Genomic DNA, 26,898 nt, shown 5'->3' on the forward strand with positions numbered 1-26,898 from the left:
CATAATCGGACGACTCCATGGATCGATGGACGGCTGACCATAGTAATTACCATACACACCAGGCGGCAGATGGTGAGGTGGCGTCGGCGACTCCTCCTTGACGGCTTCTTTCTTGGGTAACTTGTGCTTCTTACCGCGAGGAGTCGATGAAGGGGCCTGGTGGTAACCATCCATCACCCGGTGACCCTCTGAAGCACCTCCGCCGAACTTCTGCTTCAGTTCACCATCCGACTCCGAATCAGACCCCCCAGAACTGTCCTGACCGCCATCACTGCCCTCCCCACCATCATCCTCCTCCTCACTAACCTTCATAATCCTATCCACATCCTCCTCACTCTGAATCTCCTTCGCCTTAACAAGCAAATGCTTATACCAGACCCCAAACGCATACTCCACCTCCCAGTCTTTAACCAACATATCCTCCATGACATCGAAGTCTGTGCTGCAGAGCTGTGGCTTCCGGTTCCCGGTGTTCTTGACCCGGTAGCGGACCACTTCGTTCATGGTAGCCGCAAGCCACTTTCGGTTCTTGGTGAGCTTGGCGACCATTAAGATGGATTTGAGGACCAAGGGGAGCCATTTCATGGGGTCGTTTTCGTGGGCGCGGTTGTAGTTTCGTTTTGTGCCGTTTTTGTACTGCGGGGTGTTGGTGGAAGGGAAGGAGGAGGGTGGTGGGTGGGTACTTACTAGGGGACGGTGGCATTTGGGGATGTGGGTTTTGACCCAGTTCTTGCCCCAGTAGCTTTCGATGTTTTTGATGACGGCTTTTTTGGCGACCAGGTCGTTTTTCAGGATGGGTCGCGGTCTAGTGGGCAGTGGACTGGGTTTCTCGGCGGTCTCCTTAGCGGGCTTCTTCGGCGACGGCTTGGTCGGCTTGCGCGCTGACGAGCGTAGGTTGTGGCGCTGACGGGTGGAGGCGATGGGTTCATCGTCTTCTGACGAGTCGGGTATTGTCTGGACTTTGGTGGGCTGGCGCTTCACGGGCGTCACCTCTTTGACGTCGTCGTCTGAGACGAAGATGCTTTCCTGGGCTGTTGAGCCGTTTTCAGCGTCTACGCTTGACTGTCGGGTTGGTCAGCGCTGTAAACATGAAAGCTATCGCAGGAGCATTCGCGACAACCTTCTTATACAAACAAGCTGCTAATATGGAAGCCTGGAGGTCGTCGCGATAGTTTCGTCGTAACCCCTGGCGCAGTGACGGGTCACTTACCGGATGTGAGGGAAGAACAGACTCTGACTTCACGCGCGTCTCAACGACTTTGGGCGCAGGTGGTGGCGAGTCGTCGTCGAGGCTCCATTCCGGACTCGACATTCGCTCAAGCGATTCTGGAGAGTACGAGTGATCCATATTGACAACCGGGCGAGTCATGAAGCGGAGGGATCAGGAGTTGATGGAAGAGGTATATACTCGAAGTTTTTGATGATAAGCCGCAAATGTAGTGAGACGGAAGCCTGAATAGTCGCCTCGAACTGGCCGTTGCTGCGGAGGATAGGTGGTTTGTCACTGACAAAGCTTGGTTATATACACTCACTTAATAACAAAGACGCACGGTCGATTGCAACCCACTAGCGCCCATGTGACATCGATTTCTGTGGGGTAGATCTGTAGCTGGGTGGTGGTGATAGAGGGATAGACGTCGCTCAGGACCGACGGTGAGAGAGGAGACGCAGCGACTGCCTGGTGGAGCTCGCTGGCCAACCACTGCGCGGGGCTGGATTAGGAAGGTGTAGATGTTGTTTCTGCGAGGCGACGGTGTCTTATAGACAGCAAGGCTTTGTCCCATGAAGAGGCGAGCATTAGCGGCCCTAGTGTAGCTTTTGTTTGACAATCGCGATGTACCACGGGTTCATTAATGTTAGGATTGTGGCGAAAAGTTGCACTATTGCTATCTTTTCCTGAATCTCCTGATTATACCACTTTTGACAGACATTGCCTACAGAGTTCTGGTCTAGCAAAGTCTTGGTCGACATATCTTGATGCTTGACAGGCTTGAAGATTATTCCTAGGGCGACGGAATCTTTGCTTAGCATAGTTATAGTACGATACCTACAAAATTCTTCTTAAAACGACTAGATATATAACTGAAGAGACGCAGTTAACTAAACAATCGAGCCGTACTGCCAAGAAGAGGAGGTGATGTCTTTTGCATGGTAATTAAGAAGAAGCATTGTTATGCTGCTGAAGCCTTCGAGTAAGGAATAAATGAGGACAAGATTTCAATTCGAAGAGTTTTAGCAGCAACACGAAATGGTAAGCGAGCTCGATTGGCATGACACTATCCAATTGCTACTATAGAGAGCCTACAACCGACTTTGAATCTTCTCCAGCGTATCGCCCAAAGCGTACTCGCTCGCCACAGTCTTGCTCCTGACCTTTTCTCCATCCTCCTTGGTCACGTAGCGCGCCTCCACAGCCGGGTTGTAAGAGAATTGACTCGCTTTCTTGACTTCCTCATCACTCATCTTCGCATTCTTCTTGCCATCGGCACGTTTGTAGACGTTGATGACAACAGCTCCACCCAAGCCGAGGTTGTGCTGCAGCGCAGCGTCGGCCCCTTCAGCAAGTCGGTTGTTAGCCCAGCCACGAAGCTGCCATGTCAATTCCGCACATTGTGCGAGTCCAGTCGCGCCGAGAGGATGACCTTTGCTAATAAGACCGCCTGATGGGTTGACGATCGGACCCTTGCCCCCGTATGTGATGTCGCCGTTGCGCACCATCATGTGTGCTTTTCCGGGCTCGCTGAAGCCCAAGCCTTCCAGTAAAATGAGTTCATTGGCCGAGAAGCAATCATGCAACTCTGCGACTTTGATGTCTTTTGCGTTGACACCAGCCTCCTTCAAAGCTGCTTGCGCCGCGCGCTTGGTCATGTCGTAACCAACGAGATCCATCGATGACTTGGAGTAGAGCTGCGGTGAATCTGTCATCAACGACTGGCCGGCGATGAGAATAGCTTGACTCTTCAGGTGTGGCCTCGCGTCCAAGAATTTCTGGCTCACAATGACCGCCGCACCCGCGCCATCGCTTGTCGGGCTGCATTGGAGTTTGGTCAACGGGAAGTGGATCATAGGAGCCTTCTCGATCTGTTCGAGTGTGTAAACATCCCTGAACTGCGCGTAGGGGTTCTTTTGGCTGTGCTCGTGGCTGATCCTAGCAATTTCGGCGAAGTCACGCGCCTCAGCGCCATACTTCTCCATGTACTCAAGACCGGCATTGGCGAAGTATTGAGCATTGGGTGGAGAGTTGCTTATACCGCGCGTATCGGCCATCATACGCATGGACAGCCCCATTGGAGACGGTCGATCGCTCCATGCAGATTTGATGGATCCTGGTTGCATCTGTTCGAAACCGATGACCATCGCGCAGTCAACTGCTCCATTCTTGATGAGGGTTCGTGCCAGATGCAGTCCAGTCGACCCAGTGGCGCATGCATTGTTTGTATTATAGATTGGGATGCTGGTGGCTGTCAGTGCCTCATGTCTGCCGATCGTGGCTGCTAACTTCCTTACCCTGTCATGCCAAACTGATAGAAGATCCTTTGGCCACTCGTAGTGTCACCGTAACAATAACACGCAACACCAGTCTCAACCTCATCGTAGTTGATCTGCGCATCCAGCATCGCTTTCACACCCGCCTCATAGCCCATCTCCGGATATGCGCGGGTTTGTCGAGGCTTGATAAACTTGGTGAGCCCGACACCAAGGACATATGCTGGAATCTCATTTTTCGCCATTGTGATATGATAAAAGCAATGTACTCCGTGCGAAAGTAATCAGATTATAATGGTAGATGCTATTCGACTGTTGTTATGCCTAGATATTGTACATGGTAAGTAGCTGCCGGAAGGCGACACCCTGGGCCGAGGTTCGACTACCCCACTTGTACACCTCCGCAGCATCAGCACGTTCGACTCGTTCCTTACTCAGCAAACACACCCACCGACCTGGTTTGGAGACAGTTCAACGACCTTTCGAACCTATCGATGCACTAGTCTATGCTTGACAGGTCCACGCCCTCAACTGCTGCGCCGTGCCTCTGTGGTAGGCAATCGGCATACCGCTAGCACGGTACCTAGGTAGCTGCTTGGGCGCATCCAACCTCACAACTCCATCTCGTTGCTCACGGCTGAGTATCGAGCAGCCATCATACTATCGTCATCCGGCTACAACGTCGTACTTATCCCCCGGAAAGATCGCAGGTAGCGTCGTCGTAAAGATGCGAAGGCCTGCACGCGCGAAAGCCCGTCGGCTTTGCGCGTCACCTTCTCAAAATCCCAATGTTGCATCGATGCAATTCTTCGAAAATGCCGTTCTGCCGTATTTTGATTGTTGCAGAACGACCGACGCCGAAAAGTGACACAATCCATGGCTTTTCGCATTCGGCTTCGGGCCACACTGTGATCAAAGCAGCCTGACTCTTGCAGCCACCGGGTGCAACAGCCGATGAGGAAAACCCGACTCAACAGTCAAGCCCACGAACTGCGAGCGCGATCCATGGCAGATGGTGTTTTGCTTGGAGGCCCACGCGCAATTTGCGAAGGATAGCAGTTCCTGCCTTGGCGGCGTTTCGAAACGGCTCTAGCATCCACCTCAACGTCAGGTTCATGCCATGGAAACATGAAACATCCTCGTCGACGAATGAACGCAACCGTGTTACCGAACAGTGCGTCGGCATATTTCCGTCCTAGCTCCACCCAATCTACTTAGCACAGTGGTGCAAACGCCAGTTGACCGTTCTGACACCTGTAGCGCCACCTATGAACCATGTTCCTGGGCATCGGAGGTCCAGATTCCAGGTTGACAACGTGGTGAGGCTGCATCATGAGCTTGTTTGACGGGCGCTAGGTCGGAGGAGGATTTCATCCTTGGAAGTGGCAGATTGAGGGAAACATGGTCCACAATGGGTATTGTCTTCATATAAGGATGCATCTTGCGGCGACTTATTCGGTACACGCTCTTTCGCTTTTGTCCATTCTTTCGCTTTACTTGCTCGTTCTACGAACGTTGCTTTTCAGTCATTCTTTACAGCCTTGACGGCTTCACACTCTTTTTTTGCGGCAGTGCCACACCATTCTTTCCTCCACTTCAGTCATCACTCACAGCGTCACAATGGCACGCTCATTCCTTCTTTCCACCGCCGTTCTGGCTCTTGGCGCATCGGCGCAAACATCTGGCAAGTTTACAGATGAAAAGACGGGCATCACCTTCCAGGGTTACCATCACTCTTCCGGCTACACGTTGGGTTATGCCCTACCTGAGAAGCCTACTACGGATGTCATCATCCAGCTTCAAGCACCCATCACCAACGATGGAGGTTGGGCTGGTTTCAGTCTGGGACAATCTATGACCGGTAACCTGCTGGTCGTTGCCTGGCCTCACGAGGACAAGGTCCTTGCATCCTTCCGGGAGGCAACTGGCTACACCAACCCAGCTGTCAAGACCGGTGACTTCACCATGTCTCCTATCCCGGACGGTACTTTTGTCAACGACACCGCCTTCTCATACACATTCTTGTGCTCCAACTGCATAAGCGACGACCCATCGACTGGCCTTGTCATCTACGAGGACCCCAGCGTCAACGTCCAGGGTTGGGCTTACTCTGACAAGCCGCTCGCAGACTCCTCTTCTGCTGGCGCGGTTCTCAACTACCACGACGCTGGTTTCGGAGCTTTCGGACTCCCCATGAGCAACGCAACTAGCCCAGACTTCGAGAAGTGGGCTGCCCTCGCGGTAGCTGGCACTCCTAGCACCCCCGGCGCTGGTAACTCCACTGCCCCAGCAACTGGTGGCAACTCCACTGCCCCAGCTGGTGGAAACACCACGGCCACCATTGCAAACTCTACCTACGACTACATCGTTGCTGGAGGTGGCGCCGCCGGTATCATCGCAGCTGAGAGGTTTGCCGAGAGCGGCGCGTCTGTCCTCTTGATCGAGCGTGGTGGCCCATCGTATGCGTTCACTGGCAAGACTGAGGTCATGCCGTGGAACGACACTGTCTCCATGTACGATGTGCCTGGATACGGATACTACCTCAGCGATGTCGGTAGCCCTGCTTACTGCGCTGACACTGCGGATATGGCTGGCTGCCTGCTCGGCGGCAGCACTGCCATAAACGCCATGATGTACGTCAAGCCCCAGGAGCGCGACTTCAACGACAAGTGGCCCGCTGGCTGGAAGTGGACCGATGTCGCCAAGGCGGCTGACCGTCTGTACGAGCGTAACCCTGGTCAAACCTACGGATCCGAAGATGGTGTTCGCTACGATGATGGCGCCTACGACGTCCTCTCCAAGTTCTTCGAGGGCCAGGGCTGGACCGAGACCGATTTCGTCAAGGACCCCAACGCAAAGATCGATGTCTACGGCCACCCCACATGGAACATCGCCAACGGTCTCCGTTCCGGTGTCGTCAGGACCTACCTTCCCCTCGCCCAGAAGCTCGACAACTTTGAGCTGATGATGAACACCAACGTCGTCCGCGCTGTCCGTGAGGGCTCGGCGGTCTCTGGTATCGAGGTCGAGACGGCGGATGGCAAGCGTGTCATCTACAACGTCAACAAAGGAGGTAGCGTCATCCTCGCAGCCGGATCCATGTCTACTCCCCGCATTCTCTTCAACTCCGGAATTGGTCCCGCGGATCAGCTCAAGACAGTTGCCAGCGGCAGCAGCAAGGTCAATCTCCCCGATGAAGCTGACTGGATCGATCTCCCGGTTGGTGCTGAGATCAAGGACCACCCCATCTTCACTGTCAAGTTCAACACCAGCGCACCGCTTGCTGCAACTGACAAGGACGCGCTCATCACCCCCAACCAGACCACCATCGATCTGTTTGCCAAGGGCTCCGGTGAGCTCGCTCAGTCTGGTCAACGTCTCAACTGGTGGTCATCCGTCAACACCACTGATGGTAGCGAGATCTTCTTCCAGGGTACTTGCAACTCGCCTTCCGACAACACCATCCAGATGAAGGTCTACATCACCCACGGTCTTCAGTCTGTTGGTAGCCTCGGTATTACTGCTGACGGCGCCACCTCCTTCATCACCGACCCCCACATGACTTCCGATGTCGACACCGAGGCCATTACCATGATGATGGACCGCTTGATCGCCATGACAAAGGGCGGCAACTCCACTCTAACCGTGCAAGCGCCCGCCGGTGTCTCCAACGTCACTGGTGCAGACCTCATCAAGTCCTTCAAGACTGGTAGCCACTACGTCGGCACTGCCAAGATGGGAACCAAGGGAGATGCTGGTGTTGTTGTTGACACTGACACCAAGGTCTATGGTACCGACAACCTTTTCGTCGTCGATGCCTCCATCCACCCCGATCTTCCCACTGGTAACACCCAAGCCATCGTCATGGTCGCCGCCGAGGCCGCTGCCGAGCGCATCCTAGCCCTTGGTGGTAGCCCCGCCAGCGGTACCACTCCTGCTACCCCTGAAGAGGTCAGCTCCGGCGTACCAGTTGCTACTGCCTCAGCCCCCGCTGCTTCATCCGCAGCGCCTACCAGCGCGGCGTCATCTGCTACCCCTACCGCTGCACCCGAGGAGTCAGCACTACCTGCTGAGTCTGAGGCACCCGTTGCATCTGCCTCTCCCAGCCCTTCTTCGCCCGCTGAGTCTTCCACTCCCTCCGCGCCTGCCGAGTCCGCTCCCACCACCACACCCGCCCCCGCTGAGCCCGCTGAGCCCGCTCAGCCCAGCACAGCCGGAGCCTACGAACGCTGCGGCGGCCAGGGTTTCACCGGCCCCACCACTTGCGCCTCCGGCTGGAAGTGCGTGAAGCAGAACGACTACTACTCTCAGTGCCTCCAGGGATCGGCTTCCAAGCGCGGTCGCTCTGAGCCTGTTTCCCTCCGTCACGACGCCCCCACAAGGCGTGCGATGAACGGCCACAAGCCCGTTAGCCCTGTTGTTGTTAGGAAACATGTCCATGCTCAGAAGCTTGGAAGGGCTAGCTTCATTGACTCTTACCAGTCTTAGGACGTGGGAAGATGGAACGCTCTGAGTGAGACGTGAGGAGGAAAAGTTTTCTTGTATATAAATATTACATTCCGTTGGCTGCGCCTTTTGTATAGTTCAATCAAATCATCATGATGAACCTCTTTGCTTGATCTACATGTGATGCGGTTTTCGTCGTCCGATTGCAAGGCCAGCTCATAGTGCCCCGTGATTGTAGGCTAATCTTGCCGACTATTGTGCAAGATATCTGAAGGTGCTCACCCCAGTCCCTGGTTTCTTGAAATGAGTGGGTAGCGACAGGATGGTAACGTTGGGTGAAAATGAGACGTCATGTGCGCATCGCAGGGCATCATGCAAATAAAGGCTTCGTAATTGACAATAGTACATTGAGTGGGTATAGTGCCATGATCTAAAAGGCAAACTCATGCTGTGAAAAGCGGGAGAGGAAGAATTACAACAGTATGTTGGAAGAAGAAATAGAAGCACATGCATCATTCGCACTCGTACGTCACGGCAAGCATGTTCAACATGCAATCCTCCCAAGAAGAAAAGACCTCTAGTCCTGCTCAACGGTGAGCTTGTGGGCGGTCTTCGTGCTCTCAGAGATGGCCTCGTTGTTGAGCTCAGCGAGCTGGTTCAGCGTCTCTTGCATAGCTGCCAACTGCTAGCGGCGGATTAGCGATCTGAACCTCATGTGCGACGAGCGAACCAGAACAAACACACACAGGTAAGGGGTTACTTACAGTTCCTACCACATCCTTGTGGTCACTGGCGCCGTTTGTTTTGGGAGCCTGAATGCCCGGCGCCATGGCTTCGTCATCTTCCTCGTCCTCTTCTGCGAGAGTGTTGATCTTACGCTGCTCGCCTATGGTCGCTGCAGCACGAGCAATGCGATCACCGGCGGCGATGATGGCTTCAAGGCGGTCGATCTTATCCGTGAGGAAGGCGTTCTCCTTCTCCAAAGGTTCAACCCGTGCCAGGTGCTTGCGAACGACCTCGCCTTTCATGGTCTCGATGCGGTCTTCCGCGTCCTGAGCGGCTCTCATGGCTTCATCACGTTGTCGCTCCACCTCACGAAGCTTTTCTTCGTAATCATTTCCGTTCGATGTGGAGGCTTCCGGAATGTCGGTGATTGGAGCTTGCTGCGGTATTTCCCTGTCTGAGGCTGCCTGTGTGGCTGTCTCTTGCCTTACAGCTTCAATTTCGCTGGCATGCCGGGAACGCTCTGCTTCCAGCTCAGCGGTAAGAGCAGCGTACTTCTCCTGCAATTGCTGCAAAGCGTCGGATGTGCTAGCCTCCATGCCAACCATCAATTCGCTGATAGCTTCCTCATGTGCTTGGTCCATAGAGGCCTTCTGCTCGGTGAGATCGGAGTGCCGTTTCTGCATAGTCTCAAGCTGTTGTTTCAAGGCCTGCATGTCGTTCGAATGACCTGCTTGGAACTCGTCTTTCAGTAGTTCAATTGCATCACTCTGCTCTTGATCTGTCTTGGCAATCTTTTCTTGCAAAGCGTTGTACTCAGATTGCAACTTCGATAGGGCCTGCTCATGGTCCTGCGTGAGAGAGTCCCTAAGCAATGTCATGGCATCCTGATGCTCTTTCTCCGCTGCGGTTTTTTCGCCGAGGAGGTTTTCGTACTTCAGAATCATCTCATCGGTTCCAGTCGATTGGACAGAGTCTTTCGTTGACAGTCCGGCCTTGAGTTCATCAATCTCAGCGTTCAGCTCCTTCCTAAGAGCGGCAAGCTCGTTGAGGGCGGATTGTTTGCCCGATAGCGCCGCAGACTTCTCCTGTTCCAGTCGATCGGCGTCGCTTTGCATGATCTCAAGTAGACTAGCGTACTTTTGCTCAATCTCAGCCTGTTGAGTTTCGAGTGCCTTTGCGTGTGCTTCCTCGGTCACCAGCTGCCCGGTGAGCACGTCTGCGTGGCTCTTTTCGAGTTGTGAAAGTCGCTTGGAAAGGTCGTTACGTTGGCTCTGGAGAGCATCGATTTCAGCCTTGTGGTTAGCCTCGATATTGTTGATCTCTTCCATGGTAGCATCGTGCTTCATTTGCAAAGCGCTTAGAGCTTCGGACGTGCTCTTTGCGTTGTCCTGAGCTTGGTCGTACTTGGCTTGGAGCTCTTTGGACGCGCCCTCTACCTGTCCCTTCAGGTGCATGATAGCTTGGTTGTGCTCATCATCAGCCGCAGAATTCTCTTCCAATAGTACGTCGTACTTGGATTGAAGCTCGCCTAGGATCGACTTGGTGGTGCTTTCCGACTCAGATTTCAGAGCCTCAATTGTTTGAGTATAGGTTGCTTCGGTTGCGTTCTTTTCTTCGAGCAGTGCGTCGTATTTGGCCTGAAGCTCGTCCAGAAGCTGTCTTGATGTGTTCTCGGATTCCTGCTTCAGTGCCTTGATCGCATGTTCGTGTTCCTCGTCAGATGCAGTCTTCTCGCGCAGCAGACTGTCGTATTTGGATTGGACTTCTTCGATTAGTTCTTTCGAAGAAGCATAGGCATCGGCGTCCTGCTTCTGAGTCTCCAGCACACGATAGTGTTCCTGCTCTCCAGCCTTTTTCTCATCCAGCAAGGCATCATACTTCGCTTGTAGTTCAGCGAGCAGATGCTTGGACTGGCTTTCAGAGTCTTGCTTCAGCGCTTCAATCGCTCGGCTATGAGCGTCTTCAGCAGCAGTCTTGTCTTCCAGAAGGGAGTCATGACGGGCTTGCAAATCGGCGATGATCGACTGGGTCATCCCATGCGCCTCCTCTATGGCGGCTTTCTCCTCCTTCAGACGGTCTAATTGAGACTGGACGTCTTTGACAGTGGCAGCTTCCTGGGTGAGGGCATCAACGCGGGCTTGAAGATCGGCGACTAGAGACTGCGATATGCCGTGTGCCTCTGTGAGAGCCACCTTCTCCTCTTCGAACTTCTTGAGTTTCATGAGCGCATCGTCTCGATTTTCGGTCGCGCGAGCGGTACTCTCCTGAGCTTCTTCTGCCTGCTTCTTGACAGCTTCAAGCTCGCTGGATCGTTCGGCAAGGATCTGCTCGTGTTGTTCCAGTGTTTTGCTCTTCTCTGTCACGAGGGAGTCATAGTCAGCCTGCAGGGTGTTGAGTCGCTTGGTTGCGTCTCCCTCAAGATCCGCCCGCAGCGACTCAATCTCGCGTTCATAGTCCTCGCCAATGATCCGAAGATCTTGCTTGTGTCTATCGTGCAGCGTATCAAGCTCTGCCTTGTGGGCTTCCACCTTCTTGTTCGCGTCGTTCAATTCGGCTTGGACTTTAGCCATGTCGGAGGCATGCTGAGACTCTTGCTGTTGCGAGGTTTTCTCGAGTGTCTCGATGGTGCTGCGGAGACTTGCGGCCTCTTCCTTGAGCTGTTCAAGCTCGGCGGCGTCAGTGGTGAGCTGCTCGTTCATGGCATCCAGTTGTCGCACAAGCTCCTCGTTCTCATCGGCCTTGACTTTGATCGCTGCCTCATGAGCCTCCTTGAGTTCTTGGATTTGCTTGTGCAGCTCTTCAGCGACTCGGGCACCGTCAGTTGAACCTTGCTGCAGAGCCACGATCTGTTCCTGGAGACCATCGATAGACTTGAGATGGCCAGAAAGCTCGTCTTCTCTCGCTTGCAGCTCTGCTTCTGAACTCTTCTGTAGCTCCTCGATCTTGGCCTGCATCTGTTCTGCATGGGCATTGCGTTCGGTGTCCAAGTCAGCAGAGACCTGATCCGCCCGTTCTTGCAGCTTGGCAATGTCGTCTTGAAGCTCCTTTTGCGCCTGAATGTGAGATGCGATGGTCTCTTCCTTGAGGCGTAGTTCGTCAGTGTGTTTCTGATGTAGAGTCTGGATCTCGGACTGAAGTTGCTCCACGACAGCTGAAGACTCAGAGGACTTTGACTCAAGAGACCGTTGTGCTTCTTGGAGGGCATTGGTATGCCTCTCCTCCCGAGAGGCAACCTCTGTCACGAACTCATCGACAGTCTTGGTCAGCTCGGTGATCTTAGCATCGCGCGATCGGAGATTGTCGGATTGGGTCTGCTCGAGCTCCGCAAATTTCGTTTCGAGGTTTTCCAGCGTCTTCTTGGCGATATCCAGCTCTTGCGACAAGCTGTCACGCTCCTCCCGGAGCGTAGAAATCTCCTTGTTGAGCCCTTCGATCTGCACAGCTTGCTCGACGAGCTTCTTCTTCTCTTCGTCCCATTGCTGGCCCTGTTGTTCCAGCTCGGCGTTCAGATCGTCCAGGACTTGCTGCAGCTCGCTGGCCTTGGCTGCCTCGGTTGCCTCTCTCTCCTGCGCAGCCTTCTTCTCCTCCTCCAGCTGTTGGCTCTGCTCTTCCAGCTGCTTGGTCTCTCTCGCAAACTTCTTTTCCATGTCCTCGACGAGGATCGTGTGGGCGCGGTGCTGTGAAGGCGAGGCATCTGAGCCGCCGGAGATGGCCTTGTCCTTCTCAACAATGGCGGCCTGAGCATCCGCCAGCTGTTTGCGCAGCTTATCCTTCTCCGAATGTAGGTTATCGACTTCGCGGGTGAGGTCGTCGCATTGCTCTTGAAGCTTGTCGCGTAGGTTGGTCTCCTTGAAGAAGTCTTGCATGATCTGAGCGCTCCGCCTTTTCATCTCCACATCCATCTCGGCACGTCCCGTCGGCGCAGTATCCGGACGCGGCGGCTCCTCGCCGAGTTTCGCCATGGAAGCCCTGATGGGCTCGAGAGCGCTCTTGCGCTTTTCGGTTTCGGCATCTGAGGCAGCTTTGTCCTTGAGGGGAGCACGGCGAGGGGTGACGACGACGGGGCTCTCTCTGTGATTCAGTTAGCAGTTGCATTACCCTGGCAGTTCATGCTGACTCACACTTCTTCGGCTGTATCTTCCGTTTCCGGCGCTGGAGGTGGAGGGGCAGAGACGGACAGCTTCTTCGCAGGCCCAGCCGGCGCCTTCGCTGTCGCGCCTGCCGTCCGTGTTCCTGCCGTGGGTCGAGTAGCGGTCGGCCGTGTCGACGCAGCAAGAGAGGCGCGTGGGGCAGTGCGGGTCGTAGCTGCCTCTGCAGTTGGGCGTGTGGTTACAGGACGCTTGGCGGCAGTCGACGTTGTGGAGGAAGGCGCCATGGATTGCCTCGAAGTCGGCTTGGCGGGAGATGGCCTCGAAGTAGCTGACGACGTGACTGGCGTCCGGCGCACTGCTGTCCTCTTCTTCTCGTCGCCCGATGTGACGGACGACAGGTCTGGCTCGGCATCGGATGCGGTTCTCGACGATGAGATGGTCCTGCGCGCCGTTGTCCCTGCTGCCGGACGCGTAGGCGGCTTGTTCAGGCTGGATCCGACTGTGCTGGTGCGCGATGTCGCCGTGGTGGGGGCTTTGGACGCGCTCGCAGTGGTTCGCGCGGTGCTTGTTGACGCCGCTGCAGGACGACGGGCGCTCGCAGCGGTGCCGCTGGATGCAGTTGGCCGGCGAGGAGGGACGCCATCTTTCGAGGCTGGGGAAGGCGCATTGGCAGCCATCTTGCGGCGGACTGAGGATGTGGGCGTTGAGGGGGCGGGCAGTTTTTTGGGCTGCGGACTCCCGACTGGCACGCTTTCCGAGGGAGCTCTGTCGCGAGCCGGGGGTGGTGTCGCCATTCGGTGCCGGATTCAGGGGCCTATGCTGATCAATGCACTCCCAATCGCGCTCTCGGTGGGGTGTGCAGCAAGTGCCGGCCGAATGGGATGGATCTTAGCAGCAGAGGATGGTATCGCGTAGCTGTCGCTTCTCAGTCGCGACTTCCTCACGCGCTGGGCTAGCTCATGTATGTGGGGAGTGCAAAAGCAGGGTCTCATAGCGCTCCAATCCGCGCCCAGACGGCCAGCTCAACACACCGAGCATCACCACCTAGTTTCACTCTCGCCGCCCATCATCACACTCCTGGCCACTGAAGAGAGCACACGTCAGGTCTGTCACCTTGCATTGACTGTATCGACTTTCGGCGTCAACGTGGGCCGAACCTGTGGCACCAATGCACCCCAGGCTCCCACCATGGTGGCTTGCAGCTTCCCCACTTCGCATGCTATAGCCAGGGTCCGATTCCAATATTCGGTCACGATCCCAAAAACCGAACAGCCTCTGGAACTGGAAGATGGCATGCCACGCGTTCGGTGTCCAAGACAGTCGAATCAAAGGAGAGGCGCGTAAGTTGCTGCAGTGTCAGCAAAGTCTCAAACGCTTGATCATCGTCCTTCTGGATCAGGTCGTTTCCAGAGGGACTATCCCATGAAGGACTGTTTATCGTGCCTTCGCCTTTGACGACGCCTGCGCGCCCTACTGTCTCTACTAATCCCAGACGACTAGACTCACGTACGAGCAGTACCGCATCCGTTTTGAGGAACTGAACCAAAATATCGCCCGATCGCGTCGTCTTGGGCCCAATACCAACGAACTGAACGCCTTCCGGGTCCTTGGCCAAGAATAATCTCGAATGTAGATAGCCAAACCTTGTTGTATCGTCGAACGGAACAAAGTTACGGACTTTGAAGCCGACCCGGCCTTTCAGCACCGCCGTCAAGTACCGTAGGCCCATGATAAGTCGATCAACGTCTCCCTTTTCTCTCGGAGCGTCGCTGCCTAACTCCCTCAACCAGGACTTCGCTGTCCCTGGGTCCGTGGAGAACGACAAATAGGTCGGGCCTACTTGATACACCACTCCTGTCATTCTGCCCGAAACGCTCACGGATCGGGTAGTCGACTCCACTGGTGACCAGTCCTGACTATTTTCTGGTATTGAACAGTGCCAAAACCACTCCGAGTCTAAAGGACGGCCCTTAGTCGAGTCTCTTAGACTTTTGAGCAATGATTGAACGTAGCCAACGATACTTGCCACAACTTCGTCCTCCCACGAACACCACGGACTACAGCTGGTCCTGCGTATGTATCCCCACCTCCCAGGATCCTGTCTGGGAAGGCGCCATCCATGGAATTTGGCCATCGAGAACGCTTTTCGTGATATACTGGCTCGTAGTAGGCTCGCAAAATAGACCATGTCCACCGCATGTTTCTGTTGCGTCAAAGTCCTTGCCTCTAGTGGCACTGAGGGCGCTCGAAGATGTATCAGTTCTGAGTACATATCCAATCGAGACTGTGAGTAGTTCGCTGCAACAACATCCGTAATGTGGTCTTCTGCAATCCCAATCAAAGCATACACCTTGTCGGCCCAGTTTGAGCAGAAACAATCGTTGAAGCTTTCCAAAAGCGAAGTGAAGGTGTTCTGGTTCGTGTCTACGGGATGGCGAATATCCTCAATGCGCAGGACTCTTCGAGTTATATGCGTAGGAACCCAAGCCTCATTCTGCGCTTCGAACAGCCTGACCAGATGGATCCAAATGTCCCAAGGTATAGCCTCACTCTTGGACTTGTACCAGCTAGGTACATGGTACAGCACGTATATGTCACTTGCCATGCGGAGCTCTTGGATGATCCAGCAACGTTTCCAATACTCCGCATTCATCAAGGAAAATATCCATGTTGCAGTTCCCGGCCATTCTTCCTCGGCTTCACGAAGTGTTTTCGTCGCATCCCACTTCCAGGATTTTGCCAGCCCTGTCCATCGTGGTTCGAAATGATCACCCAGCCAAAGATATACTGCCTGTGCTCGTTCGTATATCGATGGCATGATAGCGATTTGTGAAGCCTTTTCGTCCGGATCATCTTGGTTAATGCAAATCGCATCTACCCAAACAAGTATGTCTCCATACAACATCCGATCGCGAATGCTGCGAAGAGCACCCCATAGATGGTCGCTGACAACATGGCGTTTTCCGTTAATGAGTATCGATTGCTTGTGTGGGCCAGCATCCCACGTGTATGATAGAGCAGTATACGAAGGCCACGACGAGAATGACGCTTCCTCCAAAGTAAGCTCTATCCTGCCTGTGGCGTGGCGCATTCGCAGAAGACGAATAGATGACTTCGGATCGGCTAACCTAGCATAATCCCTCTGTGACCATGGATACTCATACCACGTAGCTGATGGCAGCGTACCTGTTGGCAGCAACTGAAGATCAAAGAGCATACAGGTGATTGCCCCAATATACACAACCAAGGCTGCCCTCACGGAAAGGCCTTCCAGGGTCAAGCGCGAAAGACCGAGAAGCATACAGGTGATTAGAGCGGCCAAAAACAAGCTCATGGGCCACATGGTGCAAGTAGTACGGTGGAAGGCTGAACGTGCGAGTCGGATGATCGCGATTGCGACACACAAAGACGCCAGCGTACGGACAGTGAGGATGCAGATAGCCGGCTAACGCGACCGTGAGATAACTGATCAATTTAAACGAGAGTTGCGACGTCCGAAGAAAGTGTTGCGCAAGGGCAAAGTTCAGCTGCGATGATGCGCCTGCTTACCTAGGTATGCATACGCTGACTTTGCATAGGACCAATGGTTGGGAACAACACATCAGCACTGCGCTTCCAATCATCGTGACCAGGCAGTTGGGCGTTCAGCCTCGTAGGCTCCAGCACGCGGTCCCGGTTTTGCCGTGGCAAATGTCAAAACGCGTTCTGGAACGCGTCCCGCGACGTGTGACGTCAGACGGTCATTAGGCGTGCAATCAGCGTGCGCGTTGCCATCTTAAAAGCCAAGAAGCAGCCCTTGGGAAGCTATAACGACCAACAACTTGCTTGTATCGAGGCCATGCGATACGCACTTTCCGAGGCATCCTGATCACCTCAAGGGCTACCTACGTACCTAAGCATGGTCTACGACCCGAACTTGTACCGCGACAAAGAGCGCTTTCTTGGCATTCTCACCGCTGATCTTACACCCACCCAACTCGATGCAGTCCAGGAACTGTTCGGCATTGGCGCCAACATGTGCTCCCCATATCCTGCAGAGCAGCTGTTCATCGAAGACAAACGCGACTTGTCAAACCTCTCCCATGCAGACTTGAGGAGAGCCTTCCCGGAAGCAGATCCCTTGCTTGTCATCGACGCTCAAACACCCATCGACGGCGGTATCTGGTATCTCGAAGGCTTTGCTGAGCAACATGACGTCGATGAGGGATTGGCCGAGAACTTGGACACTCTATATAAGATTCGCATGGATATCCGCGATGTGGTCATCACGTATGTGAACTACAATATCGCCAATACCGATATTCGAAACGATCTAGAAACTGTCGATGTGCCGTATCCTATACCGGAGGACTTTGTTCAGAGCAAAATATTCTGCATGGGTTTCGATCATATCAAGTATCGTTACGTAAACCCAACTTGGGTCACAGCTACACCGGACGAGCTAGAAGAGAGTACAAATGGCAGAGACTTGGACAACTTCATTCCACGGCCGGAGATTGTCTATCGAATCAAAGAAGATATTGCGAGAGAGGCGGGCTTGAAGAGCGCATGGATGATCGCGAGCGATAGATCCGAGGAAGCGGAATTACCTGATGGCACCAGTATATTATTACCCCCAGGAAGCAAGGTCGTGCAGTCTACATACGATCCCGATGTAGCGATGCCAGTGTATCAAAAGCCGGAAGGAAGCTTGTAGTCGCGGCTCAACAGCAAGAAAAGTTCCTCATCAGTCCTGCTGCCAAGGATACCCTTGCTATGGATGGTTTTGAACATGTGTCTCCTGCAAGTGTTGTGACAGATCGGTCTTAATGCCCCTAATGCGCTGAGGCAAGATCTGACTGCTGTCGAATGATTACTAGAATTGCGCAAAAGAGGCCGCGCAAGTACTCATCGACATGCGGTTTCAGCCTAACCCACAACGTACTAGACCGAAGGGTATCCACTCACCGCCGTTGAATTTAAGCCCCGCACGATCCCGTTCTCTGCCCGAACACGACCTCTACACATCGTCCCGAACAGTTCACCAGAATCCCCAGACATGGCTTCTTTTCGCTTCCTCGATCTCCCCCGCGAGATTCGCGACAAGATATATGGCATCCTACTATGCACATTCCCACGTCCCGAGTCTGTTACGCACGGCACCATGCTGTCTAAGAAAGACTTCAGTCCAAGTATCCTCCGCGCTAATAAGCAAATTTACGCCGAAAGCTACGACGCCATGATCAAGGGGAACCGGTTCCTGCTCGTGTCTTCGACTGGCGGTCTACATTTCGCCTACATGCTCAAGGCGAATTCCGTGCCAACGCTAGCTTTCGACTTGGACAATGGCACCAAGACGAAGAAGAAGAGTGGGAACAAGGTCATTAAGCCCATCACCCAACGTTTCCGAGGCTACGCCATGCATGTCACAATTGGGAACAGCAACCCTCGATGGAGGAAGGAGTTGCCACCTTCAGAGCTGTTGGAGCCTTGCAACGTTATCATGCTGTTTCGGGACGTCAAGCTCCTCTGCGAGGCTATCAAAGGAGGCGACGATCGCCTAGAAGACTACAAGAGTCTTGTTACCTTGGATTTCGAACTTGCACCGGTGCTCAAGCGTCCACCATACCAGCTCGAGGGCCCAACGGACTACTTCTCTTCTTCCAAAACCCAGGAGGAGCTGTTGAAGCCTTTCCGCCAGAGCTTCCGCGACATGCCACGAGTCACCATTGGTGGTACTGTCGAGGAATTACTTGCTACGTCAGCCAAAGAAGACTTCGCACGCAGCAAATTCCATGATCTTGACGCTGTCATTTCATCATGGACCGAGAGAAAAGCCGAGGGTACACAGCTGTTCAAACAAGGCGACGGTGGCTGCCTGAAACTTTGGGCTGGGGTCAGAGACGAGATCGATGAAGCCCACAAGTCAGACACATGGAAGCGTCTGGTCGAAGAAGGCGACCCTTCAGTTGTAGCAAAGGTTGCCGAGCTCTACTACACCACGAACCTCAACATCGTAGCCATCGGACTCAAATGGCTAGAAGAAGGAGATCGCGAGGTCCTGCCCGGCATTCAGAAGTCCTACGGAGAGGTGAAAAGTAGCACCGAGGAAGGATACTGGGGCGTCGCGCACTCATGGAAACCTTCGCCGGCGCAGGAGATGAGGAGTACGTTTCGATACGCCAAATTTCTGAGGCTTTGGGGAGAGTCGAGCTTGGTTCCGTTTGCGCTTGCGACCATCGACATGCTGGCTACCCGTAATCCTGATGATGCCGCGATTCTTGAAGAGCAGCGCAAGATTAAGGCTTGGAAGCGCAGCGTGGGGCCTATTGACGATAGCGCGTTCAATGCTATGATGAGCGGTCTCAACACGTGATGTCGGCGTAGGTTGTGCATGTTCTCTGGGAGCGTAATTAGCTTAGTGTAGATGTTCGATGTTAAAGTAGAGAACAGCAACTAGGCAGCGCGCGCGGAGTCTCGCAAGTTAGACTTATATTAGGTGTTTATTGCTCTACTTACAGTGCCTTATAGATTAAACATAACCTAAAAAGTAAAAAATCTTATTAGTTAATTAAAGCTTATATTCTATTAGCTATAAAATAAATTACTATAAGTATAGAAAGTTAGCGTTTTAGAGATATTAATAGTAATAAATCTATATAATGCCTACGTTAAGTTACTATATATAATAAATATTTAATCTTTAGATAAAAATTAATAGTATAGAAAAAGATTTTAACTAAAAGTAAAATTATATATATTTAGTATAAGATATATATATAATTAGTTTATAGTATCTTCTATCTAATTTTAAAGTTAGTATTTAGTAAAAAGATATTTAAAAATACTAAGCTATTATCTTAGAATAGCTAAAAGATTATAAGATTTTAAGATATTAAGTATATATTACTATTAGTACTAATATCTAACTCTAACTATATATATTTATATACTTTCTTTATATAGTAGTTTTAAACTACTACTAGACTTTATAGTATTTATTCTCTAAAAACTCTTATTAAGTAGAAATCTAGATATTAAGTAGTAATACTTATAGCTTAAAGAGCTAGTAATTCTAAAAAAGTAAAAACTATTACTAGTACTTTAAAAAATATATAGCTAAATCTTTTACTTACTTTTAGAAATATAGTATTATATAAGCTAAAGCTTAAAGTTTTAGCGCTACTATCTTTAAAATAGTTAACGCTTTAAAATTTTATAAGCTTATAAAGTAGCTATTCTAATACTTAATATCTTATTTTTTATTAGTATACTAAATACATTATAAGAGAACTTTATAAAAGAATTATAATTTAATTATATATACTTATTAGCTTATAACTAATAGAGTAATATATTTTAAAAGTTTATAGTTAGAATATAGATACTAATAGTTTAGTACAAGTACGCTTTTTATATTTTTTATATTTCTATAACTTTTAAAACTCTAAATATATATTAAAAAGCTAATAGTAATTTAAATCTTATACTAAAAGCTACACTAGTATACTAACTTACTATCTTATAGGTCTTATAAGTAGTTATAAGTTAATATTAGACTAATCTTATTACTAATTATATTACTTTACTTACTAAAGCTTATAAGCTACTTTATTATTAACTAAATACTTCTATTACTCTATTACTATTACTAAAGTCTTTATAATTTACTCTAATTATATTAAAAAGAAAGCTATTATAATAGCTATTCTAAAGGCTATTTTAGTAGTAATTATATAAAATATTATTTATAATATAATACCTAATATTTTAAGTACTCTAAAAGGTATTTCTAAATATTTAAAGAGCTACTTTATCTATACTTTTATTAAAAGTTCTATTTTAGCTCTTATTAAAGCTTTTATTAAAGCTTTAGTTATTACTATCTTATAAATATATTTACTTAGGTTAAGACTTTTTATTATTTTCTTTTTTAGTCTTACTTTTAAAGAGCTTATTAGTAAGATATATAAGCTCTTTTATAAATATTCTTTTATTAAAAATATAGATTAAGTTAAAGATTACTTTATTACTAGTATAAAGAAGTTAAATTTACTAATTACTTATACTATTTATATTTATAACTTTATATACGCTCTAAAGTTTAAAATAAAGCTATCTCTAAGTATAGAGGCTACTATCTAGTAGTAGTATAGTATACTAGCGAAGATTAATTATATAAATATTAAGAATTAGAATACTAAAAATATAGCGTTTCTAGCTTATACTATACTCTTTAATACTATTACTTAAATAGATACTATAGAGTTATACTATAGTTATCTTAAAGGTTAGTAGTTATTATGTTACTTTTATTAGCTATTAACTTAAAATAAGATTATTATTAATAGAGAATAAATATAGTAAGTCTAGTTAGTAGTATACCTATTACTATATATTATATTAGTTATTTCTAGTTATTTCTAGTTCTAATATAAACTAGAAACTTATATATATAAGTATAAAATAAGTCTATACTATAGACTAAAATAAGTATATTAAAATAGTAATATATACTAAATAAATATAGAAATTATTAAGTAATTCTAAAAGAGACTAGCTTAAAGTCTTTTAATATCTTTTAATATCTTTTAATACTACTTTACTATAAATATAATACTAAATTAGGCTTAAGGTACTACTCTAATAACTATAGTATAATAACTATTCTATAGTCTAAGTCTTATTAGAAATTATAGTAGTCTATTATAGCTACTATTTAATAAATAGTATATTACTATATACAGTAATCTATAAATACTTTATTCTTACTATTTTAGCTTTTATTACTCTTATAAAGTACTTTAGCTAAAGTATTTCTTTATAAAGGTATAGCTTTCTATAGAGCTAGAAAAATTTAAAAATTTATTATATCTTTTAATTTATATACTTAGTTATAGATAATAATATATTAGGTAAATAGTAGTATTTTATTAGTAAGACTATTAATAGAATAGTTATTAATAAAATAGTACTTTTAGTTTTTTTCTTTTTTAAAAAAAGACTATAACTACTAAGAACTTTATATATTTTACTTAAAAGCTTCTTAAAAGTAAAACTAGAATAAATAAAAATAGAAAGTTTTATAATAGCTATCTATATAATAAAGATAATAAAAATAATAAAAATATAAATATAAAAAATAAGAAGAATAGGAATAAAAGTAAGAAAAATATTAATAGACCTAGCGTAAGGCTCTATACTAGTAAAGTAGCTTTTTAGAGTTCTTATAATAGTCTTTAGTATAGTATAACTATAGTAGTTTTTAAAAGCTTTTATTATAGCTTCTAAAATAATAATTTTAAGAATTTATAAAAGTAGTAATAGTAATATATTTAAGAACAAAATAATTAATATAGTAATAATAAAAGATATAATTAAATTTAGTAGATAAGATAATATAACTAGTAATAAGATTAGCTTTAGATTTACTAACACTAAGAAAATATATAAAAGAGTAAGAATATAGTTAAAAGCTTACTTAATATACTAGTATAGCTTTTAGTATTAAATTTAAGCTACTATTTAATTCTTTTATTAATTTTTAGATCTTTAATCTTACTATAAGCTCTAAAATTAGAATAGAAGTAGAGAATAAAGAGTATATATATAGAAGTATAATTTTATAAGCTAAGATTTTAGTACTTTATTACTTTATAATTTATAGCTTAGTTAGTTATAAGCTATTAGAAGTATATAATTATATTATAATTCTCTTTACTATAGTATTAGTAGATATTAGTATTTATAGAATAGTAACTTTACTACTCTTTATCTTAAAAGCTCTAACTACGCTAAAAGTAGTAGTACTAAGAACTTAAGTCTTAGTTTATCTAATACTTATACCTCTAAATATAAGATTTTAACTTTTAAGAAATATATCTTTTTATATACTAGTAATAGACCTTACTCTTTTAGACTAGCTTATATAATATAATTATTAGCTTACTAATTAATAAGTAAGCTAAAAGAGTAAATAAGAATAGACTAGTAAGTTTATATAATATTTATACTTTAAAGATTTTAAATCTTTCTTTAAATATTAGCTAAAAGTAGAGTTTTAAGATCTATTTAATAGATTTTCTTTAGATTTTATAAAACCTTTCTTTAATAACTTTAGTAAGAAGTTACTATAGATTTAAAGTAAATTCTTATTCGATTCTAAAATTAAAAAGATCTAGATTACTAGATAGTCTTCTATTCTATAGTATCTTAGACTTATATAATAAATTTTAAAGTAATTTATATAGTATATTAAGCTTAATTTTAAACTATAATTAAAAATAAGCTATTAAAAAATAATAAGTTTTCTCTTCTAGAGATAGAAGAAACTTTAAGTTTATAGTATTTTCTATAAAATTAAAATTTTAATTTTAAGATATTAAGATCTATATCTTATAGTAAAAAAGACTATTAAAGAATTACTAATTTAGTATAGTAAAGTAGAATTCTAATTTTAAAGGTATAAGAAATCTAATAACTAAGTTTCTTATAAAATAATAAAATAATATATTTTATATCTATACGTTAAATCTATATATACTTCTATAGTACTTCTATCTATTATAATAAATATCTTATAGTATTTATTTTAGTGTAAGTTAATATTAAAAAAAGATCTAACTATTTAAAGTTTACTTTTTCGCTATTATAACTAAAGTTACACTAGCTTAATAATAATAACTAATAAGTAATCTCTCTCTAGGCCTAAGAGATAGAGCCTATAGTATACTTTCTTAGAATTAAGTAATTATATAATTGTATAATTATGTAATAATATAATACTTTATTAAACCTAATAGTAAACTTACAAATCTCTAATATAAGCCTAGATTTAAAACTTATAATACTTACACTTATACTACTACTACTACTACTACTACTACTACTACTACTACTACTACTATTATTATTACTAATATAATAGTTACTATATTATAATTATTACAAACTAACTACTTTAAATTTATTATATACTACTAATAACTATCTAGACTATTAACTAGTACTAATACTAGCTTTATATAATTATATAACTCTAGAAGGTAATTTAGTAATAGTAAGTCTACTACTAGTATAAAGTTTTAAAACTAATCTAAGATACCTATATAATATTAATATAACTAATTTATATTTTATATATAATTATCTATAAGCCTAGCTATTTTTTTTTTTAAAGTCTTAAGCTTTATACTATTAGAGTATATAAGCCTACCTATATTAGCTATATTACGCTATTATTTAGTATACTAACTATCTATTCTACTTATTATTAAGCGTTTATTAGTATAGTCTAATACTATACTATAATATTTACTACTTTATATAGCTAGTAAAGTACTACTTATTTCTAGCTAAAAAATATAATACTTACTATAGTTTAGATAAAGTTATTTTTATCTTAAGTTATAAGTATATTTACTAACTTAGCTAGCTTTTTATTTAATATACTAAGCTAGGTTAAACTATCTCTATAAAATTATTATAATATTATAAGAAAAGATTATTTTAGTAAAATAGTATATACTTATAATATATAAAGCTATAAAACGTCTCTTATTAGTAGTTATTACTTTTATCTACTTTTTACTATTTTAATAAAACTTCTTTTCTAGCTTTATTTTTCTAGCTATATACTTTAAGTCTTCTATTTTTAAGTTTCTAATATAAACTATAAAGTTAAGTATACTATATTAAACTAGTAAGATCTACTAGTATAGTTTATTTTATTATACTAGGTATTATTACTATTATAAAAACTAAAGCCTCTATAAAAAAGTATAGAAGAAAAGTTTAGTATAGAAAGTTTTTTATATTTAGTAGATATATTATTAGATTTTTTAGATAAATATATAGGTATTAAAAAAGATATAGAATAAAGAGAAATAGTCTATATATATAGTTCTGTATAATCTCTTCTAGGCTACTATTCTCTATACTATAATCTAACTTTATTCTAACTAGAGTTTACTTATATAGTACTATAGTCTAATTCTACTTCTACTATAGTTTTCTATCTACTTCTATAGCTAATAGAAAAACTTTTATTTAATATTATACTACGCTCTACTTTCTATATTCTACTTTCTACTCTTGCTACTAAAATCTTTCTATTATTACTATTAATATCTATACTCTTAAAAGCTTCTTTCTATATTAAATTTTAGAACTAAGAATATTTTAATATTTCTATAGCCTAATAGCTTTATAGCTTACTTATTAATACTTCTAAGTCTACTCTAAGTTTACTAGAAAAGCTTTTACTACTATTACTCTTTATAAGTATATTTTTATTATTATTAAAGTGTTATATCTATAGTAGATATTATAAAGAGCGTTTTTTAAATTCTTATAGTTATTAAAAGTAAGTATAAGGTATTTTAAAAATGTACCTATAATAAAATTACTATATAGAGTTACTAACTATATATTATTACTCTACTCTATAGTAATACTCTACTATAATAACTAATAAGTAATAATAAATAGTAGCTTTATATCTAGAATTAGATATCTTTATTAATAAGATTTAAATTTTTATAAAGTATATTATAAAGATAGTTAATTATAACTTAAGAATTATAAATAGTAACTAGAACTTATTTAAATTACTACTTAGCTTTATTAAAAGTGTCTACTAATTACAAGATTAAAGAAAAAGTAAGTAATTTAACTCTAACTCTAACTATTAACTATCTAGCTACAAGAGTAATAAGTATATTATCTAGTTCTATTAATTTCTAAAAAATTTTTTTTAAGTCTTCTCTATATTTTTTATACCTATTATATATATTTGTTTTAAATACTATATTAAGAGATAGTAAGAATAAACTAGTTATAGAAAAGTTTATATATTTATTAGTAAAAAGCTAAATGTATATATATTTCTACTCTCTATTCTTAGAATTATTGTAGAACTATACTTATTATATATTATAAGTAATATTATAGTATTCTATATTCTATAGAATTAGTAACTTAAAATTGTTACTTTAATAGTTTCTAGAATACTTTTCTAAGTACTAGTTCTATAATATATATAGAACTTAATCTTCTATATATAATATATTATATATATAATATTCTATTTACTATTCTATACTAGGTTCTAAGCTTTCTTATACATTTATAAATCTATTCTCTATAGTATTAAGAGATAGAGTCTATAGTGTAGATTTTCTAAAATTTAATAGTTATCTAATAACGTATTACTAAATTAGACGTAATAATTAATCTAAAACTCTTTAAGAATAGACTATAGTTATAAATTATAGTATTTATACTTATACTATCTATACAATACTTACTATATATATAGTTAAAATAAACTAATTACTTTAAATTTATTATATATTACTAGAAAATAATCTTAACTATTAATTAGTAGTACTAATACTAGCTTTATATAGTTTAAAAACTCTACATAGTAATCTAATATACTTACTACTAGTACAAAGCTTAAAAGATAGCATAAAATATTTATAGTAAACTTATTTTAATACTAGTAAAGTATATATTATTTGTAATAATTTATTAATCTAGATATTTAAGTAGCTATATTACACTACTCTTTAGTATAGTTACTATCTAGCTTATTTACTATTACGTATTTATTAGTATTATATAATAATATTCTATAAATATACTACTTTCTCTAGCTAGTAAAGTATAACTTTCTCTTAGCTAAGAAAAATATTACTTACTATATTTTAAATAAAGTAAAGCTTATTTTAAGTTATAAATATATCTACTAGCTTAGCTAGCTTTTTTTCTAGTATAGTAAGTATATTTAAGTATTTTCTTAAAACTATTATAATACTATATAATAAAACTTTAAGTAAAATAGTAAATTAATAAAATTTATAAAAATTTAAAGCAGTCTTTATAAGAAGTAATTACTCTTTTTTACTTTTTACTATTATAATAAAAGCTTTATTTACCTTAATTGTAATAGCTAGAATTAATAAGTTTTTAATTTTTATAATATTAAATAAAACTAAGAAGTTAAATATACTACGCGTCTAGTAAGTAGAACTTAATAAAGTATTATAGTTTGTTATATAATATATTATTATAATAATTAAACTAAAGCTTGTAAAGAATCGATAGGTAACAAGAACTATTCTCTAATAATAGAATATAGCTTTGTTAGAACAAAGTAGTTTAATAC

The 26,898-nt window shown here is 43.8% G+C and overlaps 6 protein-coding genes across 6 annotated transcripts; 3 read left to right on the top strand and 3 right to left on the bottom strand.

Annotated features, from left to right (window-relative positions):
* Nucleotides 1–2,301: 2,301 nt before the first annotated feature.
* Nucleotides 2,302–3,731, bottom strand: J4E85_007573 (uncharacterized protein; the record flags this gene model as incomplete). The annotated part of the gene is made up of 2 exons (XM_051471805.1): nucleotides 2,302–3,454; nucleotides 3,508–3,731. 2 exons carry the CDS (start codon nucleotides 3,729–3,731, stop codon nucleotides 2,302–2,304), a joined length of 1,377 nt encoding a protein of 458 aa, XP_051324879.1.
* Nucleotides 3,732–5,106: 1,375 nt separating this feature from the next.
* J4E85_007574 (uncharacterized protein) lies at nucleotides 5,107–7,974 on the top strand (the record flags this gene model as incomplete). Its single annotated transcript, XM_051471806.1, has 1 exon — nucleotides 5,107–7,974. The coding sequence occupies one exon, from the start codon at nucleotides 5,107–5,109 to the stop codon at nucleotides 7,972–7,974; it is 2,868 nt and encodes a 955-aa protein (XP_051324880.1).
* Nucleotides 7,975–8,509: 535 nt separating this feature from the next.
* On the bottom strand, nucleotides 8,510–13,426 carry J4E85_007575 (uncharacterized protein; the record flags this gene model as incomplete). The annotated part of the gene is made up of 3 exons (XM_051471807.1): nucleotides 8,510–8,617; nucleotides 8,697–12,729; nucleotides 12,780–13,426. The coding sequence occupies 3 exons, from the start codon at nucleotides 13,424–13,426 to the stop codon at nucleotides 8,510–8,512; spliced, it is 4,788 nt and encodes a 1,595-aa protein (XP_051324881.1).
* Nucleotides 13,427–13,998: 572 nt separating this feature from the next.
* On the bottom strand, nucleotides 13,999–14,478 carry J4E85_007576 (uncharacterized protein; the record flags this gene model as incomplete). The annotated part of the gene is made up of 2 exons (XM_051471808.1): nucleotides 13,999–14,210; nucleotides 14,256–14,478. The coding sequence occupies 2 exons, from the start codon at nucleotides 14,476–14,478 to the stop codon at nucleotides 13,999–14,001; spliced, it is 435 nt and encodes a 144-aa protein (XP_051324882.1).
* A 2,169-nt stretch (nucleotides 14,479–16,647) lies between these two features.
* Nucleotides 16,648–17,445, top strand: J4E85_007577 (uncharacterized protein; the record flags this gene model as incomplete). The annotated part of the gene is made up of 1 exon (XM_051471809.1): nucleotides 16,648–17,445. The coding sequence occupies one exon, from the start codon at nucleotides 16,648–16,650 to the stop codon at nucleotides 17,443–17,445; it is 798 nt and encodes a 265-aa protein (XP_051324883.1).
* Nucleotides 17,446–17,787: 342 nt separating this feature from the next.
* Nucleotides 17,788–19,104, top strand: J4E85_007578 (uncharacterized protein; the record flags this gene model as incomplete). The annotated part of the gene is made up of 1 exon (XM_051471810.1): nucleotides 17,788–19,104. One exon carries the CDS (start codon nucleotides 17,788–17,790, stop codon nucleotides 19,102–19,104), a length of 1,317 nt encoding a protein of 438 aa, XP_051324884.1.
* Between the last annotated feature and the right edge of the window lie 7,794 nt (nucleotides 19,105–26,898).

The sequence above is a fragment of the Alternaria conjuncta genome (assembly GCF_024043145.1).
Source record: "Alternaria conjuncta strain BMP 0040 chromosome Unknown scaffold_10, whole genome shotgun sequence".
Classification (NCBI taxonomy): Eukaryota; Fungi; Ascomycota; class Dothideomycetes; order Pleosporales; family Pleosporaceae; genus Alternaria; species Alternaria conjuncta.